Here is a 22982-nt window from a genome sequence, read left to right as displayed (position 1 = left end):
CAGACGTCAGTGCAGCAGTGAGTGATGAATGGTTTTGGTTAATTACAAACACAAAACAACAAGCCCTCTTTCATTCTCACTGCTGTTGCTGTGAGTAAACACGAGATGGAAAGACCCAATACATTTGTAGTTCATTCTGTAAAAGTAACTGCATTTTCTTCCCCTCTTCTGTGTGCAGATGTTCGACTGGATCATGCACAACAAGGGGCTTTTCCTCACCAGCTACACAGAGATTGGAGGGAACCACCAGCATGCTGTTGAGCTGCAGACCCAGCACAACCACTTTGCAATGAACTGCATGGTAAGATGCTTTCTTTGTCTCTGCTGTGCACACACATATATACACAGACACACACGCGCACACACATGCACAAACACACACGCAAAGAGGCGGTGCAATCATAACCTATCATCATTACTGTCATTTACAGCAACAGGGCACGGCCACCCACCCCTGTACAACCACCTCACACACATTCACCCCTTCCTTTTCACTGCCTTTATCCCAAACCATTCCTCTACCTTGGGCTGCGACTTGCTGTGGACTGATATTTGCTGCCCTGCCACTGTCTGCTCCAACACTGCCCCGCTTTGTCATCTCTAATCACACTGCTGTTCCCATAATTGACCCATATTCCCTCCCTGCCCCTCCCATAGCTTTGTGCTGCCCTCTGCTGCCCTGCTTCACACCCCCTGCCCTCCTCTGCCTCAGTGTAGTCTGTGAAGCTCTGCTGCTGACTAGTAAGTGTAAGCTGAAGACATATTGTTTTGACTCTGCAGTCTAAGAGTGTTCTGCTCTGCTGTTCTCATCAAAAACCTTAACCCTTCATGGACTTGCTCACTACAAAATGGTCAATCCTTGACCCTTTTACTTGTTTTTGTTTTTCTTTCACCTGCCACTAGCCGTACTCTGCCCCAGCCTACATTGTCACATTGACACTATTCACTTTTTTCACAATGTGACTGGTGTTAGGAACCATGCACAGGGAGCTGTGTCAACATAAAGGCCATGGGGCAGCTTCAGCGTCCACCCAAAGTCAGTTGTGTAAACACTGCGGGCTGAGATGAACCAAAAACTCCTGAGACAACAGTAGTAGAAGGGACAGATGGAACTGCAGTGTAAACTCACACATACAGTATGTGTACAATATACACAAACACACATTCGGCTACATCCAGGGTGACCACTGCCCCCTCCACCCATTCTTCCACAGGAAGCAACATTTCCCTTTCCTGCTCCCTGTGTGGCTGAATGGAAATTTGTCAGGGTTGATGAACAATATGTGTGAGCGTGTGTGTTTATTTGCGTTCATTTATAAAATGTGAAAATGGACGTGATAATGAAAATAAGGTGAAACAACAAGATGACTAGTGTTTGCCATTTTCCACAGGTGTTTGATCGTGTAACAGCATTATTGGTATTAAAGCTTTGTGGCTGCATCAGCATTGGTTTTTTCAGTATTGTACCAGGGATCTCTGCTAGACATGAACATTATTATGAGATTCATCATCTCATAAAGTCATAATAGGACCAAATGGTGCTAATAAATACATTATGTGTCATGCAAAATACAATACATTAATTTATGTTACTGTTATGCCCTCTATGGGAGGCATGAGTTTCTGTACTCTGTTAACAGATGAATATCTGAGTTTTATATAACAACCATTATACACACAGTGAGACATTTTTGTAGGTGTTTGGCTGCTATGTTGTGAATGTGCTGGTGAACCAATAATAACTTATTTGGTGAGAAAGGTATTAAACTAGAGAATAAATTATTTGACTGCTGATTAACACAATTGTCCACTGCAACACTCAGAAAATCCTATTGTAATTGTACAGTAAATTGCTATGTTTTAACTTTATTTTGAGTAATAACTGAACAGATCTTTCCAAATTAACAATGTTAAATATATGAACATATAGTCAATTACCAAAACAATCATCAGTGGGAATTTGTTTGGAAAATTGTTAAAATTTGAATAGAACATTTTATTATTTCTCATGCAATATTAACCTTTTACCAACAACTCAGAGCATGTAATATATGTACTAAAATATGTACTCTCATGAACATGAAACTATGCAGTTTTTTCCACCCACACTATGCATAGTTATAAGGTAAAGCCTGCTACATTTCAAAGTTGTGTTATCACAAATGAGGATTTACAGACAGTTAAAGTCATAGTAACACAAAGCAGTCCTCTGTGTAACAGAATACACATCACCACCAAACACACTATAGCACACTTTAAAGAAAACTAAGCAGAAGATAATATGATATTTTAGTATGCTAGTGTTTTGTATATTTACTGTATTTATATTATTTGATTGCTTCATTCCTGGTCGTCTGTTCGCATTGATCGGAAAGCATCTGATAGAGATGTATTTGTCGATTAAAGGGTCGACGGGAACCCGTAAAAGCATTTGGTATTTGAAATGTGTCTCTGTAGGTGACTGTGTGTTCTATGTGCATAAAATAACTTGTAAGGAGGAGACTGAGAGAACAAAGCAGCGTCTCTGTCTCCTACCAACATACCCTTAGAAACTTTATTTTAATATCTTGCACCATAAATTAAAAAATATTGGACCACAAATGGGACAAAATGAGATGCAATATAAATAGAATAAATAGCACGCCTATACTATTACATATAAGGTCCATAGAAGTAATCACAATACTTTAATGTACCTTGTTAGGAAATTGGTAACAGCAAATAGTGACAAATCACAATTATTAACACAAATGCTGAATATGTATACAATACAGGTTATCAATGTACACAAGTGATCATTTTATCATGCCAACATATAAAGTAGATTAAAATAAATTGAAAACACTTGAAAAGTCCTGAAAGCATGGACAACTGAATTCAGTTATTGAAAAGTAGTGTGTGAAGGACAATACACTCATATCATAACTGAAGCCCATGAGACCATTGCTGCATTGTTAAGCCATTTGTTTGAAAAGCTCACCAGCTGTTTGCTAACACGAACAATTCCCTACATAGTCAACATGAACCTGAGCAATAGCATGGTCGACAAGGAGCAGTAAATTCAGATATCGAAGTAGTGTACAAGCTAACTTTTTCAGTCCATTAAGGGAAGTTTTTTAGCATACCATAGTAAATAAATGTATTTGTATTACATAAAATTTGAATTTCACAATTAGATGGCTAAAAATGAATTATGTGCGCTGGGCAGCAAAAACAGAGTAACTGCGGTTACATCTCTCTCCATCATCTGTTTGCAAGTCAGTTGTGGATAGCTCGTCTTGTTCTGTGGTTCATTCACAAAGCAAATACTAGTGTGGCCTCGTGTTTTCCCACTTTGTAGATTGATTGTTTTTTCTCTCAGCAGTGTTGTCCTCCTCATTCCTCTTTCTCTCTTTGACTGTCTGGCTTTCTTTGTTTTTCTCCGTCTACGACTCTTAAGACTTGCCCCTTGTTCTCATCAGGTTCAAATTAGGCCTTCTCCCTGTCTTTTTGCTACCCCCCTTTTCCATCCATCAGTTTTGAATTAAGCCTTTACCACCCACTGTGTTTGTGTTATTTAATATAATTCATAATGTCCTACAGATGGCTCAAAAGGCCTTTAGGGTATATTGGTTGTGACTTGGTAATTCTGTTCTCCCTTTCTGCCCGTATCCCCCTCTTTATATGTGTGTGTGTGTGTGTGCATGTGTGCTTATGGATGAGTGTGTGCTCTCCAGGAGGACTTTTTGAGCATGTGTCCTTTCCAAAAATGTCCACAGTTTTCTTTAGTATAAAATAAGATCCATGTATAGCTTATAGTTTCTCCTGTGATATTAGATTTGTGTCTTTGTAAAATGCATAATAGGATTACAGTAGTTCCTCTGTGCACTGCTCTTCTTTTGTGTATCAAACTTACCTACTGCTGTGTATTTGAGAGCTGTTGGACTCACTTGATTACTCATGTGAGCACACCACTGCCTCTGTTTTCTTCAATCCAACAGCAGACTTAATCTAGTTCTGTTGATGTCCCATTTTCAGGATCTTCCTGGATTTTGGACAGTGGGGAATGTCTGCTTGTTTCACATGCAAAGACTCCCACAAGCAAAGATAAAGTTATTTAAAACAATTTCTAAATTCTTATATCAGAGAAAGGCATCAAATATCATATCAAGCCTTGCAGGTTATACAAAACACGGTACCAATCAAATGGCTGTAGCTTTGATGAAAACTCATAATTTGAGTTGCAAGAATCACTTTTCCCAAGACACTGCTTGTGTTTGAGGGTTGTAGCTGGTGTTTGGTTCATCTTTCCTTCCCTTTGTGATTGAAAGCAAACTAAGAATCATAATAGGCTCCAGGAGCGGTAATTAAATAGAATAATAACAGGCTGTTAACACAGTTGTTAATTAGCGTTTACTGATCCGTGCCTATCTACACAAAACAGCTTGGAGCCCATATATTAAAAAATACTGAAAGATTAAGTGGCAAATGGGTTTCTTTTCATTATTCACATGCGGGCATGTCTCCCAAGTGAATGACTTTTTAATGTCCACAAGATATTGTGTGTGTGTGTGTGTGTGTGTGTGTGTGTGTGTGTGTGTGTGTGTGTGTGTGTGTGTGTGTGTGTGTGTGTGTGTGTGTGTGTGTGTGTGTGTGTGTGTGTGTGTGTGTGTTGTGGGGACCACTCCTTAAGTTATGGGGACCGGCCTTCCTTAGGGGGACAAAAAGCATGTCTCCTTAACGTAAATCATTAATTTTAGGGTGAAGACTTGGTTTAAAGTTAAGGTAAGTTTAGGGTTATGTTAAGGCTAGGGTTAGGGTTAGACTTCAGGAAATGAATGTAAGTCCATATAATGTCCTCCAAAGTGATGGAAGCACAACTCTGTGTGTGTTTGTGTGTGCTCTGTCAAAGGCTACTTTTGGGGACAAATCTCAAACTTAGTACCTGTTAATTGGGGACGGCTTCTGCAAATGGGGACAAAAGTCATGTCCCCAATTGGGAAAAGGGTGATTTTTGGGTCAGTGGTTAAGGTAAGGGTTAGGCAGGTAGTGGTGATGGTTAGGCTTAAGGTTAAGATTAGGGTATGTCTCCAGAAAATGAATGTCTATATAATGTCCCCAAAAGTGACCATGGTCTGAATTTTGTGTGTGAGTTGTGTATTGTATGTTGGAGGTGGAGGGGTAGCGTATGACAAGGCTGAATGTATTGACTTTCATTCCCTCTGATATTACTCACTGTGTGCATGAATGTAATTGTGGTCACCACAGTATATTTCACAAGCATTGCTTGGCAGAAATACAGCCAATCTTGGCTGTTTGAAAACATTGTTGAATCTTCATGTATCATGGCACCCAAAATGAAACCATAACAACACTTCACCTGGCAGGCTGGTAATTTACCTACGCAAGATACCCAACTATTAACATAATACTATTGGAGTGCCTTGGTAGCTGAGTGGTTAAGGCCCATGCCACATAAAGGCAGCACCCCTAGTTTGATTCCAGCTAGGGACCTTTGCTGCAGGTCATTCCCCGTTCTCCCCCTGTTTCCTGTCAGCCTCTATGCCACACGCTGTCAAATAAAGGCAAAAAAAAGGCCCAAAAACAAATCTTAAAACAAAACAAAGAATTAAGGTTTTTTGTGTGTTTTAAAATGTGCTTTCTCATCTCCCTGTCTCTCCTTAAACATAGAATGTGTATGTGAACATCAATCGGATTATGTCAGTGGGGAACCGGCTCCTAGAGTCAGGCCACTACGCCTCCCAGCAGATCCAACAGATTTCAGGTCAGCTGGAGCAGGAGTGGAAGGCTTTCGCCGCAGCCCTGGACGAACGCAGCACCCTGCTGGAGATGTCTGCCAGCTTCCACCAGAAAGCAGACCAGGTACAGAAACACAAAGAACTCTCTGTAGTCTTTAATGCTCAAGACTTCCTTGTGAATATTGATATTTTGTTGTCAAAATGTATCTGACCAGAGCAGTGTTATGGACATGAAATAGACTGTCATCACTTTTCTGTCATTATTTTAACAAAGGTTTCTACAGTTTGTCTTTGTTGAATTTTGAGTCATTATTTTTCTGTCATTGGTTTAATAGTCCAACTATCGATGGGGAGCAAAACTGTCTGACCTGTTCATATGAGCAGGGACTGTGTTAGTAATAGGGACTGTGTTAGTAATAATCTTAGTACGCAAATTCTGTGTGTGGTGAAATATGAGCTTACATATTACATGTATTGTAATACAGTTTTTCTCGGATCACATCTGCTAATATGTGACAGTGCCATCACAGATACCAGATGATAAATACTGACTGTACTGTAAAATACACAGTTTGGACAGAGTTAAAGTTTGAGAACCGGCAGTGTATAACATAGCACTTGAGTCATGATAACACTGTATGTTTATGTATGTGAGTCTATATCTGTGTATGTGTTCCTGTGTGTCCACCCTGTTGTACAATAACTGTATTGTACGTGTTCTCTCCTCAGTACATGAGTAAAGTTGAGCCGTGGTGTAAGGCATGTGGTGAAGGAGAGCTGCCATCTGAACTCCAGGATCTAGAAGACACAATCCATCATCACCAGGGACTATATGAGCACATTACCACTGCGTACTCTGAGGTCAGTACACACATTCAAACACAAGCATGCATGCACACACCAATGACCATGTTAAACAGACACATGCAGTACATGCAAATAGTAATACCAACTCAGCAGAATGCAAAATAGGACAGATGATTATCCACATTATTTACTGTAAATGTACACAAATGCCTGAAGCAACAATCAACTCAATTCATTCATCAGTTTGAGCTTGTATTTTATTTGTTTTACAAGTTAAATCAATCAAATGAAATAAGAATAATAGAAACTGATGTGTCCATGCTTTGCCTTTACCGTTTTTCAAATTACTTAGAAGATAAGTTGTTCCAAGCATTTTCCCAGAGCTCTTCTGTGGATTTAGGCATCTCAGTTGCTTCTTGGCTCTTCATGTAATCCTAGACTGACTCCATGATATTGAAATCAGGGCTCTGTGGGGGCCATACCATCTGTTACAGTACTGCTTGTTCTTCTTGTCACTGGAGATAGTTCTGTATGACTCTTTATGATTGTCTGTATGTTTGGGCTCGTTGTTATGCTACAGAATAAATTTGAAACTCATCAGATGCCATCCCTTCACCTTCTCTGTGTCTCACAAAAACTCACCAAAAATCTCAAATTCGGAAAAAGCAAAAAAATTCCAAGTGAAATTGTTGATGAATTTTTGAACATTTTCTAAAAACTACATGTCACCTTTGACAGGTAAGCCAGGATGGAAAGTCTCTTTTGGACAAACTGCAGCGACCTTTGACACCAGGAAGTGCAGATTCATTGATGGCATCAGCTAACTACTCCAAGGCCGTGCACCATGTCCTGGACATCATCCATGAGGTGCTGCATCACCAGCGGCAACTGGAGAACATCTGGCAGCATCGCAAAGTTCGCCTGCACCAACGTCTGCAGTTGTGTGTTTTTCAGCAGGATGTACAGCAAGTAAGAGACACATGCAAACTTACAGAGCAAAATCCAATTACAACACGTGCATACTATGGGCATACATAGGCACAAACACACACACACACACACACACACACACACACACACACACACACACACACACACACACACACACACACACACACATACAGACCAACGACTATACTAGAGACTACTGAGAGTGCTGCTCCATCCTGTCTCTATGTCTCAGTTAGGTACCCTACACATGAAAGCTCTCTGTAACTCATATATTAAGTAAGTAAATACAAAAGTAAGCAAAGCACAACCAATGCATGGACCTGCTCATCCATTTTTCTTCGAAAATAATTTAAACTTGATAATTGAGCTTTTCACAAGGTGTAGCTTTATGTTTTAGTTTTATTACATTCAATTTGATGCTTTTGAATTGATAAAACTTAATTTTACCTTTGCATTTATTGTTGATACTAGATTTAAAAGCAGACCTGGAATTGTTGTTAAGACATGTTGTCATCTCTGTAGCTACATATACATATATATCTCAATAGTTAATACATAGAAATGGGTAAACAATTCTATAATACAAACGTTAGGCATAGTGAACATATACTGAAATTCTGATGATCTATTAAAAACTGTTTGTAAGAATATTGAGTTTGTATTTCATTATTGGATAAAAAGGGTGTGGTATTAAGGATGTAATATAATCAGCTCTAGCTTTTTCAAAGCCATCTTTTATTTCCTCCTGGGTTTTCAGATTGAACGTCTCTATCTCTGTGTGACAGTTTGGATGGCAGGGCTCTTAGATCAAAACTACTGAGTTGGTGTATAGTGTCTCCTCTGTGTCTCTCTCCTTTGGGCATGAAGTCTTCTGTCTATCTGTCCCCTCCCTCCTTCCTTCCTTCTCTCTCTCTGTCATACTGTATCTCTGAACTTCTGTCTTTCCCCTTTTCCATCCTCTCTTTCATCACCCATTTCTCTTGGTAGTGGTTTCCATGGTGATGCAGTTTACTGCCACATAAAGTGTTAAGGGCATTGTGCACATGTTCATATGTATTTGTCCCATCAAAATATTCTCTCAGAGACCTTGAAAACATCATGAAAATCCCTTTTATTACACCGCATAGAAACAGATGGAGTATAGCCATCTGTTTAATAGATAATAAGGTAATTATATACAAAGATTTATAGTTAATCTCATCCACAGTGGAAATGTTGACACTTTGCACTGCTCTGGATTTCCTATTAAGCAAAACCTAATTGTCCACACTTGTGTAATTTAAACATGACAGACTGCAGATGGAGAAAAAAGAGTAAAGAAAGAGGGGATGAGCAGGGTGTGTGTGTGTGTGTGTGTGTGTGTGTGTGTGTGTGTGTGTGTGTGTGTGTGTGTGTGTGTGTGTGTGTGTGTGTTAGAGAGAGAGGCAACATCCATGGATTACTGTAACTCTGATATGATTTGAACATTGCCGTACCAGTCAATTGCACCCCCTACTGGTTACAAGTTATACTGCCTTCTTAACATATGGTTACTATGTGAGAACTGGTTGTGTGTATTTAAACTGAATACATATACTGTATTTGTGTTTGTGTTTCAAGGTGCTGGACTGGATAGAAAATCATGGCGAGGCCTTCCTAAGTAAACACACTGGTGTTGGGAAGTCTTTACACAGAGCCAGAGCTCTGCAGAAGAGACATGAAGACTTTGAGGAGGTTGCACAGGTGAGCTTTTTAAAGTAATGCATTTGATAAAAGATAAGAAGTTCAAAGTGTTTAATAAAATGATCTAAATGTCACATTGATCTATTATCCTACACCAATACAAAACTTACAGCAGCAGAGCTCTCCGAAATGGAAGAACAGTTACCCCGGACAGTCAAATATATGGGATACTGTAATGTAATTTGAATGTTTCAGAACACCTACACCAATGCTGACAAGTTGCTAGAAGCAGCAGAACAACTGGCCCAGACTGGAGAATGTGACCCAGAGGAGATTTACCAGGCTGCACACCAGCTAGAAGATCGCATCCAGGACTTTGTGCGACGTGTAGAGCAGCGTAAAGTCCTGCTGGACATGTCTGTTGCCTTTCACACACATGTCAAAGAGGTGTGTATTTCTCTCCTCTCTTCTACTCTTAACTCTAATTAGCTTTATTTGCCACATCGACCTGACTTGTCTGTTATGCCTAAAGCTAAACCCAGTGCCAGTCATACTTGGTTACTCTCCAGCCTCATATCTTTGTCCGCCATCAGCAGCTGACCCTGTTATAAGTCAAGTTATCATTAGTCATTTTTAGTTGTAGATTTGCAAGATTGTGTTCAATAATTATGGCAGTTTATGTCAATTCTGGCCACAGATATGTCACAGCCATCCAGATATATTGTAACAATTAAGATGCACAGGAACAGAATTGTACCTATATATGATATAACTTTGATATAACCTTTCTATATCTGAAACAATCATTACCAAAAACGTTCTTTTAAAATCATTGCCTGCATAGTGACAGAGACATGTGTGCATGTATATGTGTGCGTGTGTCTAAATCTGCATCATTCCTCGAAATACTGCTGAACATGTTCCAGCCAAAGTCATTATGTTCTCCTTGTGCAAACATCTGTGCTTTCCTTTCCTTCTGTTATGCGCTTGTGTACAAATTAAAGACAATCTGCCTCCTCCTTCACTGTGGTAATGACAGTCATGCCTTTAACTCTCCTTAATACAGTGCTTGTTGCGGAATTTGACTCATTGTGTCAAAATTTTACACACAAGCCAAATAAAGCATATCACTTAGAGATAAAAATCTCATTTCTATTTCGAAGTGAAACTCTGCAATCAAACCCTAACAATCAAACAAAATGGCATCTTTGCAACAAAATGATACATACATCCACCATTTAAATTACTCTTTCAAAGCAGTAACAACACACTGACGTACTTTATATAAAACACAGCTGTCTTTAGTACATTGTATACCTTTATGATTTCATCTTACAGGCTTCTGTGGAAGATTGTTCCAGTACATCATCTACTTTTTTTTTGTTTTGCCATTGGAGGTTTTAAAAAAACATGAAGAAAAGTAATCAATACACTATGCTACTTATAAACTCACAGAAACAAAAATAATGCACTGGAAAATTACAGTGCATTGGTAAAGAAAAAATATCATTGAAAGGGATGTGGTGGATGGTTTATGGTTTCCGCCTTCTGTTAGGGTCTGACCACATCACCTCATCCACATCACAAGCAATGTCATCCCTGGCCAGGCAACAGGAAAAATATGCCTGTATGCCATATCCAACCCTGGACTGACCCCATCTCAGTGTCTCTACATGAATCTTCTACTTGCAGAAGAGGCAAGCGGGCATGTGGCTGGCGGTCATACACTGTCCAACGCCAAGCCAAAAAGTATTCCTTATTCAGATTGAGAAATGGAGAGCGATGGGGCAAGTATACAACTGTGAAGTTATTGTGGTTAGTGAATCAGTCCCAGACCAGGGCAGCCTGGTGGAAACTAACAAATTATCCCAGATGACAACAAACCTGGACCGATCTGGTCCATCCTGTAGAACTGCATTATATAGATCAATAATCTAAGTTCTCAATTTCAGGTATGTTCTGCATTTTGAATAGAAGGGTTTTCCCAATGATTGCAAGACATTTCATTCTTCAAGGAAGGAAAGCATTGTGACAAAAGATAAGGTTTTGATTTTCTTTAAGCATTTACTTTCAATGTGTAAGCAATTTACTGAAAAAAAGAAAAACACACACAAACTATATTGGCTAAGTTGGCAATCAAATCAAACACTGCACCTGTACATAGTGTGTGTATACAGTGCTAATAAGTGCCAGAATACTGAATTGCTCGCATAGTGTTATGTTAATATGATATAAATTACGCATCTTTAACTGTAAAATTAACCTCTTCACACTGACAGAGCACTGTGCTCTGCATGTGTTAACACTACATCCTGTTTACATAGACTCACAGAGACAGACAGAGCCACAGTGTTATTAATGAAACTAGTCTTTAATGTCCATATGGACTAATCTCCTTCATCCCATCTGTCAGCTCACACTGGTGCAGGTCACTGTGTGTGTGTGTGTGTGTGTGTGTGTGTGTGTGTGTGTGTGTGTGTGTGTGTGTGTGTGTGCCTCCCTCCCTCCACGTGTACATGTTCTCGTGCGTGTATGTCTGTACAAGTGAATGTTTCCATGTTTCCAACTCTCATGCCCATCACATCGCCTAGTTCTGTTGAAGCCTTTGGATGCAATCCAGCATGTTGCAAGGCAACAAACAGTTCACTGTGGACACAGAGCTTGAACTACATTGAAACGAGGAGGAGATACATCTGCACTGATATTCATGAAGTAAACAGATAAAAGGCATTGCCTCTTATTATTTTCTAATATTGTCTATAAATCTAAATTAGATTAAAGAACAGTTAACATGTCTACATGACAAAAGGGGCTATGACTCAGAATGACTCAGTGCCAATCTGCAGATGAAGCCAAGACTGCCTCCACCAAACACTTAAAATCAAGATTAGTCTAGTTTAACCTAAGCTAAAATAAAACAGCACCAAGCCTTAATTTTAAAAAAAACAAGAAGAAAAAAACATTCATTGAGTCAGCTTATTCCATTTGAATATTTGGTTGCCAAACAACAGTGTCTATCTGTATAAATGGCAGGTTAAATGTAAGATACTGAGTGTCAGTGGACGATGGAAACAAGACCAAAAGTAGACTTGTTTATGAGTAAGCACTGTTGGTGTTAGACAAACAGTGGGTGCCAGGGTCTCTCTCCTACGGCCCGGATGGTGTGCCAGGGCTTTAGTGTGCTGAGCCAACACACCCAGATGGCTAATCTGTTACAAAGATGACCACTGACAAAACACCAGCTTTGAGCAGAGCTGGTTGGATTTGATTTTTGTCTCCTATCTTCTGCCTGGCCATTTGGCAGCTTGTCGATCGACCCTTACATCTGTGTTTTAACTCACAACGCTCTGTGGATCGGCCTCGCCCCCTCCAGTATGTGAACGCTGTTTACAACAGGTGCCGTTAGTTGTTTCTTTAGTTTTTCGCTCCTCAGGAGTTGGAGCTGCCACTGGTTGTGAACACTAGACAGTACACTACACTGCAATGCATTTTTAATGGTCTGTCTTTCCTGTCAATCTGTCGTAGCTGTGGACGTGGTTGGAGGAGCTTCAGAAGGAACTGCTGGATGATGTGTATGCAGAGTCAGTGGAGGCGGTGCAGGACCTGATCAAACGTTTTGGCCAGCAGCAGCAGACCACCCTGCAGGCTACTGTCAATGTCATCAAGGAGGGAGAGGACCTCATACAACAGCTCAGGTGAAAATGATCAAGATATATAAAGTATCTACTAACTAACCTATCTACAAACCTAAGCACATACAAACACACTCTTTTGTCAGATTGAGAAAAGCTCAGATTGAGGAAAACAATAAATTCCTGTATTCCAAAATTCAGGAAAAACTCCTAAATACTAATGCTAAAGAATGCAACACCCAAGGCCATCCTTGTTCTTTGTTTATGAGTAGCTGAGATTGTAACTAAACTGAGAATATCTGGTTCACCTTAAAGGTCAGTCCATCTTAAATGAGCCTGGGCAGGTTAGGTTAACCCATCGCCACTAAATTTGGGGCCAACCCCCTTTACTTTTCCAGCAGTTGGGGAAACAACAGACATGACATTGCTTGGTCTTTTATTGACTAACACACTGTATATTTACTGACAGAATGACAATTTACTGCTAACCTTTGAAAAATGTCAGACCTGTCTGACGATAAAGTATTATCTATCTATATATCTATCTATGAACTAACGCGTTGCTTAATTCTTTTGGCCTAGCAGCCCTGTACAGTTATAGAGGAAACACTGAATACCGTAGCTATGGCATAAAATAGAAGGAATTTCCTTTAACAGATTAAGTAAACTTGGCAAAGTACAAGGAGTAAATTATTAAAAAAATCTTTTCCAGTTTTTAACTTCCTAAGGGTTGTCTCCACAAGATCTGAAAACCACACGTGCATACAAATATGCTGTACCTCTAAATCTCTGTATCCATCTCTATCGGTGTTTGACCTCTGTCTACAGAGACTCTGCCATCTCGAGCAACAAGACTCCCCACAACAGCTCCATGGCTCACATCGAAAGTGTGCTGCAGCAGCTGGACGAGGCCCAGGGCCAGATGGAGGAGCTGTTCCAGGAAAGAAAGATCAAACTGGAGCTCTTTCTCCAGCTCCGCATCTTTGAGAGGGACGCCATTGACGTGAGTATGCTGGGTGTATGATGAATATTTATATCTGCTCTATCCTGCGTAGGCAAAAGTTAGAGTGAGAAAGACTGAAAGAGTCAGAAGGCGTTGAATCTACCAGATTAACTCTCTTTTTTTGTGTTTGTTTGTTTTTTCAAAGTAGCTATGATTTATTTTTCTTAAGTGCAAAAAGATCAATTACAGAGACACACTGGAAACCCAAAATGACTGTGACTCTGAGCTGATGAACCATTACACCATAAAGGGTGATTCAGCCCAGTATACAGCAATACTCTCACATGTACTATATTAAACAAGTATTTAGTTCCACTTGATGCATCCCATCCACATGCCACTGTTTCTCCCTCCCCAACCAGCAACTGGCTGCATTGAATCGTCTAATTCCTCAATATCCCACTGTGAGATATAATGCTTTTCTCAGCTGGTGCTCGGATATAATACCTGCGCTTTCTCGTGATGTTTATCATGGCCGTCAAGTCAGATTTTTTAGCCATACCATGTTGATGGATGAATTACACTAATTTTAGAAGCAAAAGCTTGGAGTAGAAATATAGTAGTGGCTTACATTCATGGGGATAATGTGAATGAAAAGAAATGTTGTGGAAAGTAATTGTGGCAGACATGATGAGCCTGTGGAGCATGAATGGAAGTGTGTGTAGGGAAATGGTTTTCAATATTAATTGCATCATTAATGAGACGTGAGAACAATATTTGTTACTTCTTCTGCTCTGGAGGAAATGTATGAGTTCATTACATTTCATTATATTGACTGTAATGCACAAAATCAATGAGAATATTCAGTAAAGTTACATGTTATTTGGGCAATGCGCCTTTTGTTTTCGTTAATGAACAGAGAATTGTGTAATCATTATTATGTTTCTACTCATATCTCGAACATTATCAACCACATTAAACTATTAACTAATCAGTGTACCTAGTGTGGAAGTATATGGTTTTGTATTGCATTCCTGCCCCTGCATGAAGTCTGCACCACTGTGTGCTAATAGAAGTTTTGTGGTTTGTTTCAAGGCTGGTGTGTCTGTGTTGTTAAGTCCAAAAGAAAAGATAAGTCTCATATTAACTCTGCATGTCACGTCAGGGAATGGTGGTGAATCTGATAATCACTCATGTTGAACACACACACACACACACACACACACACACACACACACACACACACACACACACACACACACACACACACACACACACACACAGCCACAGGATTAATATGACACACTGCTGGAGCATGAAGATGGGTGGAGGTAGAGGCATTTAGTCCCCTCCAGTCCGTGCCCACACACACACACACACACACACACACACACACACACACACACACACACACACACACACACATATACACATTCATTAGGACACTCCCTTCTGGCTTGAATGGGGGTGTGTGTCTGAGGTGAGGGCACGGGGTGAGGTGAGACATACACTGTCTCATAGAGGTTTGTGATGATAAGCTCTGTATGAGAAAAAGGAGACTTGGAGGTGGTTTATATTCCCTATCAGTTCGTTTTTACAGTGCTGGTAGTAGAGGGAGATGGTCTTTTTGCACACAGAGGGCATTTTACTCAACTGTAGGAGAGGAGAGCAGAGTACCAATGAGTGCTTGGTAAGTTTCTATTTTGTTGCCAGATTTGTGAAATAATCACATTGGTTAGAAAGGGTATTATATTATTCTACAATGAAAGAACTTGATAAGATTACTCTGTGTGCTGGCCAAGAAAGTCAAGTCTCTATGTGGAGGAGATGTTATAGCAAGAGTTTGTGTGAATCCAAATTCCTACAGTACATTGTCATAAGGCAAACACTCAATGGGAAGGTACACTCAAAACCTTTTTAGTATTAAAGCAGACTTTTCTGTATTGTAGTCTATTTATGGTTTTGGATACTGGATAAAACAGTTTAAATGGTGGATTTGTAATGAATCAAGACAAGGGAGTTGTTTTGCTATGAATGTTGCGACTTAGATAAGATCTTCAGTGTCCAAGGTTTGTCTGAATCCACATTTGTGAAGTCAGTCCTCAGACGACCCTTGTTTACGTAGAGCTTGGCAGATCACATACTGTGTGAGCTGAATATGTGGAAAGAAGCTGTACATAGTTCTGTGAAGAAGAATAGGTGCAGCCTGAGCAACAACAGTCTTTCACAAAGAGATTTGAGACATATATAGATGATCCCAAGTTATTGGTTTTGGTTACATCTTGCTGCTGTTTAGACTTGGTTAAAACATACATATAATGAATTGAGAAGGAGAAACAGATGGTTCAATACCGATACCTGCTTTACAGAGACATTTTGCATCTAAATATGTGGATGTCCGTGAGACTTTTTTGTGACTGGTCACACGGTGGCTACATGCACAAGCATGCACTACATGTTTTGGTCAGTGTGTGTTTGGAAAAGAACAGTGACTTTTCCAATATTAGCTCTTTTGAGTAGCTACAATTAGCGTCTGTGTTAGCCATCTTTTGGCCTCTTGTTCATGTTGGCATTTGATTTTCTTCTTTTTTATCTTTGAGGAACGTTTGAAGCCCCCTGTTAGTAGAGAAACCTGAGCATAAAAGAGACAGAGAAACAAATAATAACTGAGTTTTTTATAAACAATTTTCATGTTGTTCACAAATGGAAATGCTTTACTTTATTTCCAGTACAATTTGTGATTTGCATTCACTAGTACTAGTAACTGTTAGGAGCAGTGGGAAACCTGCCCGATGGTGACGAATAACATAATCATACTGCAGTAAATTGCTCTTGCTAAAATGCAGCACCAGTCTTTGCCAAATTGTATTAATATACTGTAGCTGCATTTGATTCAAGCCTCTATCTCTAGCACGCATGTGTTATACTTCAACTGGATTGGATCAGTTTTAGCCTGGAGACATTGGCTACCTGAGTGATAGAGGAAATTTAAAATGGCATGGCCTGCGAGGATCATATTCTCATACAGATATACTGTTTCACTTTAGGAATCTTTTTAATCAACCATTGCTGCTCTGATCTTATCTTAGTCACACAAGCTTACACACATGCAAACATCCACATTCTTCTCTGCCTTTCTGCATCTCTTTGACTTTCTCTTTCTGTCCCACATTAAAACTTACTGGACTTACCTTTTCTGCAATTTACTCACTTCATTTTCATCATTGTTTAAGATCCTCTAAGACACAAGGTGTCATGAATGAAAGAGGACAGCTGCCAAAGCATCTCATTTTCATTTTCATTTATACACACAGATCAGGTTTTACCGTAGTTATGAGCTCCTGCTTGACATACTGTATTCTCATTGCTTACATGTAATTCTCAGAGGTGTCCATTTGCCAGGGTATGGTAACCACACATTTCAAATTGACACATTCTCTGCATTAGTTTATAAGGTTACAGAACAGCTGAATGTTGGGCTGATAGACACAAGGGTCAAACCTTTGAAGGAACTTCAAATCTGAATGCCGAAAGTTGCATGAATGTTGAAATTAGATCAGTTTTGTCTGTCATGAATCATGTTATGCCTACAGTAGTGTAAATGCCATTCTTGACAGCTCAAACCCGACACTAACATATGACCTTACTCTGCTGTACAATTCAATGTCCATAAAAATCAGTCGTCAAAAAATTAAGTCCAGTACCTAATAAAACCAGAGATTACCACAAACAGAACAAATAGGTATAACTGGTACATGTACTATAGACTCACATGGTACACTCAAGATAATCTACATTTCCATGCCATTGTTTCCTTCATTCCAACAAAATATGTATATCACCATTACCATATACCATATAATCCTCTGCCAATTAACAAAAACACTTCACTTGCTAATCTCCTCTTAAATCTAGAGTTATGCTCCCTGAACTACTGGAACACGTCAAACTACAGCAGATCAGAAAACAGCATCAATTAGAAAAGTAAAGGCCTCTTTCTACTAACAGTCTGTCTCAAGTAAAGACCTTGGTCTCTCTTCATTTGCAGGAAATAAAGGCCTTGGCCATAATTGGAAGATTTACGGTAACTCAATTATGCCCTGCAGCAATAGGTGTGTAAATGATTAAACAGAGTGCAGTCTAGACCTCTTGAGTTAGTTTTTTTTTTAAAAAGGCAACACCACCAAAACAAACCCCGAGAGACAGAGCTGGATGGTGCCAGGATCAAGGTGCCCCTGGTATCATGATTCAGTGTGCGTGGGCAGTCCAAGACAAGTGCCGACATCTCAGTGCATCTGCTTTACCAGCCGTGCATCACCAGTGTAATATGTTATCCCTTATTATGGCAGACAGCTTGGTTGTTGGGTTATTAAACTGTCTGACTTGGTATCAAAAAATTATCTTAATCTTAAAATTATATGGATATTGAAATTGCTGTGCTTTTTTTTAACTTTTAATGTTGCTGGTGAAAATATTTACTTGCATTTAGTTTATCATCTCAAAGTTATGAGACATTTACCATAAAACCTTTACATTTTGTGTTTGAATTAAGTCCTTTATCACATATAATTTCATATTGTCTTTATATTTTCTTCCATCTAGTGTCCAATGAAAAAAAAAAAGAGCAAAATATTTTTCTTGATTTAATGTAACTCTTTAACTCCTCCTTTCCTCTCTCAGATCATCTCGGATCTGGAGTCATGGAACGAGGAACTGTCCCAGCAGATGAGTGACTTTGACACTGAGGACCTGACACTGGCGGAGCAGAGGCTACAGCATCATGCAGACAAGGCACTTACAATGAACAACCTCACCTTCGACGTCATCCACCAGGGGCAGGAGCTGCTGCAGTATGTCACAGAGGTCCAGGCATCTGGTGAGTAATGGAATAAACAAACACATTCAGTGTTTTTTAGGGTATAGTACTATGATAACTAAGAGGAATATTTTAGAATGGTTGTGTTGTAATGTTTCAAAGATTGTCACAGTATATAATATAGTTTCAGTTGCAATATCTAGTATTATCAGGCTCTGATGATAGCAGATATGCAAAAGCTACATCTGTATTTTGCCTTAGGACAATAATTATTTATAAGAGCCAGCTATGCATCACAACTAGTGCATAATGTTGCTATGGAACGTAGTATTAAAATGTGAGTAAAGATAACGCCAATGCTAAAGAAATTAATGAAAGTTTTGCTTTCAGACATAATTGTGTCACCTTTCATGAGATCAGCATTGCACTGTCTACATGATTTTATGTTATTGAAAACTGTTTTCAGTCAAAGGAATGTCGAATGATTCCATAAATGTGAAATCTGTAGTCATCCAGCTGTTTCTATTTTCCCTTAAAGTACATTCATGAAATAGATATTTCATACCCTGTAGCAGCCAATAAAGTAATAAGGGCCAATAATGTAATAATAGCAGATAATGTAATAATTCTTCCAGATTTAAAAATGTTTCCCATTTTTAAATTGCCAATAGTGCAATTTCTGAATCAATAAATTCAAAATTCTCAATCAATAAATGGACTGTGTTTACTAAAGAAAACTAGATCACTGATTACCTTTCAACGCGTGTGCTAGGAAGTAACTGAAGAAAGTCTAATATCAGTCCCATGACATGACTTGTCAATCCATAGCCATCTAGTGATCTTTTATGGCTCCAAATACATTTGTAAAGGCTTTTTTTTAACCTAGCCAATAATGTAATAAACAGCCACTCATGTAATAAGTTATTATAGTATTGGCAAAAAGTTATTACGTTATTGGTTCAGAAATGTTATTAGCAAGTTATTACCTTACCAGCTTTATTACATTTAAAACTGGCAAAATGATTATGTTATCGGCCGCCATTACGTTATTGGCTGCTACGTACCCTTACCTGTACTTTCAAGTAGAGTATGTGGAAATGTGTGCAAATAGCTAAATACATCCATAGACACTTACCCATCTCAATAGCATCAAAATGATGACCAAGTGAATATTAAAGAGGCAAAAAGGAGAAAAACTGTTTATGAAAGATTTATTGTTATTGATGGTGTAACAAAATGTTAATTTGCATGTTGTGCAGGTGTGGAGCTTTTATGCGACAGAGATGTGGACATGGCTACGCGGGTCCAGGATCTGCTCGAGTTTCTACACGAGAAGCAGCAAGAGTTGGACCTGGCGGCAGAGCAGCACAGGAGACATCTGGAGCAGTGTGTCCAATTAAGGCATCTACAGGCTGAAGTCAAACAGGTACGCACTAGAGGAAGGAAAGGACAAGAGGGTGTTAACGAGGATAAACGGCAATACAACGCTGAAGCAGTGATTGGATTTTTAAAAGCACTCAAAAGAACAAGATACAAAAGAGCAAAGCTTTTTAGTTATGAAAGACTAATCCATGTTATTCTTTGTTTCTGCTTTTACTCAAGTCAGATTAAACATTGAGGGAACTTATAGCACATTTTAATATTACAAAGATGAATAACAGCAGTTGCATTTAGTGTTAAGAGAAGTGCTGCATGTAAGAAATAAACACACTTTTTTTCCCTTTTAAGACTGAGTTCAAACTGATGTGTGGAAAGACATTCTGACAGTGTATTGCTACAGCATATGTCGAAGTGCTGAAAGGCTACATACTGGTTCTGTCTGTACATGACCATGGTTTAATGACTCATCTTGTCCTGTGTCAACAATCTCTATCTGTCTGCATCTAAATTCATACGTAAAGAAGACAAATAAACCAGACAGAATCTGACATGATTGGGAGGGAAAGAGATTTCTTTGTTTACTGTTGTGTCAGTTCAGAGCCTGTCAACTAGTGAGTCCCTCTCAATATTCATTCAATAGTTGAATACAATCACAGCAAGATAATGTGTGGTTTTTGCAATGTAGATAAACTGATTTTTCAGAGCAAAACAAAAACAAACCTAGTGCCAATTTTTATAACTGGGCCTGTTATCATAGCGATTCAGCTGAATAACAACAGGCTTCATGCTTCATCTTGCACTAGAACTTATAAAAGGGAACGGAGTGATGGAACACATGAAATTGAGACTAAAATAACCAAAATTACACCCAAAGTACTGCAGCAAAACATTTCAGGAGATGCGCTGGCATCACATTGATTGAACAGATCTGACAGTATGATGATTGTGTTATGCTAGCATGATGCTGCTGTTATTTTTACTCATCAACCCACAGATAAGCAGTGCTATAGTGCTATGGACCTGCCTAGCCTGAGCAGCTAATAGCGATTCATAAATTAGAAGTTTCTCGAGTGGTGGCTTTCTGTTTCTTTTTCATTCTTATCTAGCAATATTAGGAATACATCATAAGAGCATGTTTTCCTCTGATTTTCAGCAGCTAACAGTCATACCTGTCTACCTATACCTGTCTGTTTAGGAAAAATAGAGTCAAAGTTGTGTTGCATCATCACTTATATAGCCAAGCTTCAGTTGCAGTTCTGCCCGTCACCCACACAGCAGGTGTGCATGCTGAGTCAGAGACAGAGAGGTGTCTTGGACAGAGTGTGTTTAACATACCCTCTGGCTATAACTAGGCCAAGAAAGTTATGAGCAAATGTGGGTGGGGAGACATTTGCTACAGAGGGGTGAAAAGATAGAGCAGGGAAATGTGTGAAGGGGGAGATTTGAAGAGGTTAAAGGGATCAACACGGGAACAGTGCGACGATGCAAGGGAATAAAAAGATGTCAGGGTTGAAGAAGCAATGAAGAAAATATGAAAAGAGATGGATAAAGAGAGAGGTGGGGCACACAGACAGAGAAATTTAAGAGCTGATAGAAGTGGAAAGGGAGCAAAGATTGGAAGAAAAGAACAAAGGGGGTTAAAAAAAGTGACAAATGATGGGATAGCTTTTGCAAGAAATGAGTCTTTTTTATTATATTAAATGTCTTACACAATGTTTCCATAACATAAATTATGAAAAGAAGTGTTAAAACTGTTAAAGATTGAATAGTAAAAGGAAAAGCTCTTTGTTTTCCCTTATGTGTGTGTGTGTGTGTGTTGTAGGTGCTGGGTTGGATCCGTAATGGCGAGTCCATGCTGAACGCTGGTCTGATCACAGCCAGCTCGTTACAAGAGGCTGAGCAGCTGCAGAAAGAACATGAACAATTTCAACATGCAATAGAGGTAAAAGGGAAAAAAACAACATAATTCTCATGTTGTTGCCCCTGTAGAGGAATGGGAAGCAACATGTAGATGTCCACATGCTTTGTGCCATAGAATGTGTTATATTTTTCCATGTTTTTTTCCATGTATATCTTAATCCCATTTTTCATTCTCCTTCCCTGTCATCATATTTGTCTTCATCTATTTATGTTCCACTCTTCATCTACCGTTTGCCCCACTTCTGCATCTCCTTTACTGTGTTGCCCCTTCATCCTTCAACCTTTTGCCTTTCTAAGACTCTTCTCAGGTTCATATCTCTCTGCACTGCCTGTCACTCTCATCACAAGTCACACATGAAATGGAATTATGAATAACTAATACCTCTGTCTGTTTCATTTTACTCTCTCTGCTTCCGTTCTTTATTTCTTTCTCTCCACTGATTATGCAGGACCTATTTTCTTTGAACTCCTTTCGAGCCCGGCTCATTTTAATGCAGGCCTGTGCCTCACTTTCTTCTACAGAGCTCACACACACACACACACACACACACACACACACACACACACACACACACACACACACAATGATACGCAAGGAAAAGCTCTGTTTATGATAATTGCTTATGTGAGACTAGAATTGTAACATGCATGCCTTAACCTTATTTTCAACCTGATACTGGGTTTGATAACCTTATAATAAGCCTGGGATGGTGAGAAGAGAGCAAGTGATATGGGAATGTTCTCCTTAACTGTACCCTGCAGGTGCTGCCGACATTAGATATTTTTCTGCACCAACATTATCAAAGACGGCAGGAAATCCTTCATTCTTCCTTTATCTCCTTCTGTTTTCCTTCCCTCGAGTGATCCGTGTCCAGAAAGGGGCAAAAGACGTATTTTCACGCTAACCGCTATGACACAAATTCTCTAGATACTGTCCTTTTTTTAACCTTACTATCTAATTTCCTCTCCAGAATGCTCACTCCAGGACAATCTTTATGACATAGCCACAATCAGACACTACATTTATTTATTTAGCCTTTCCACTGTTGCTCCCCAGTCCTCCTCTCCAAACCAAACTGCCCTGCAGGGCCAACAAGAAGCTTGGGTCGTATTTTCAAAACAATCATTGTGAT

At 39.3% G+C, this 22982-nt stretch overlaps 1 protein-coding gene across 1 annotated transcript in view; it reads left to right on the top strand.

Moving 5' to 3' along the window:
- triob (trio Rho guanine nucleotide exchange factor b) overlaps positions 1–22982 on the top strand; it is a 69308-nt gene that overhangs the window by 13047 nt on the left and 33279 nt on the right. Inside the window, exons 7-17 of the mRNA XM_062422435.1 lie at positions 179–301; positions 5671–5862; positions 6468–6599; positions 7284–7514; positions 9096–9218; positions 9414–9605; positions 12684–12853; positions 13619–13793; positions 18414–18609; positions 19809–19975; positions 21752–21871. Coding sequence (XP_062278419.1) covers positions 179–301; positions 5671–5862; positions 6468–6599; positions 7284–7514; positions 9096–9218; positions 9414–9605; positions 12684–12853; positions 13619–13793; positions 18414–18609; positions 19809–19975; positions 21752–21871 — 1821 coding nt within the window. The remainder of the gene's footprint in view (positions 1–178; positions 302–5670; positions 5863–6467; positions 6600–7283; positions 7515–9095; positions 9219–9413; positions 9606–12683; positions 12854–13618; positions 13794–18413; positions 18610–19808; positions 19976–21751; positions 21872–22982) is intronic.

Source organism: Scomber scombrus, chromosome 7, assembly GCF_963691925.1.
Source record: "Scomber scombrus chromosome 7, fScoSco1.1, whole genome shotgun sequence".
Lineage (NCBI taxonomy): Eukaryota > Metazoa > Chordata > Actinopteri > Scombriformes > Scombridae > Scomber > Scomber scombrus.
This window is presented reverse-complemented; position numbering and strand designations above follow the sequence as displayed.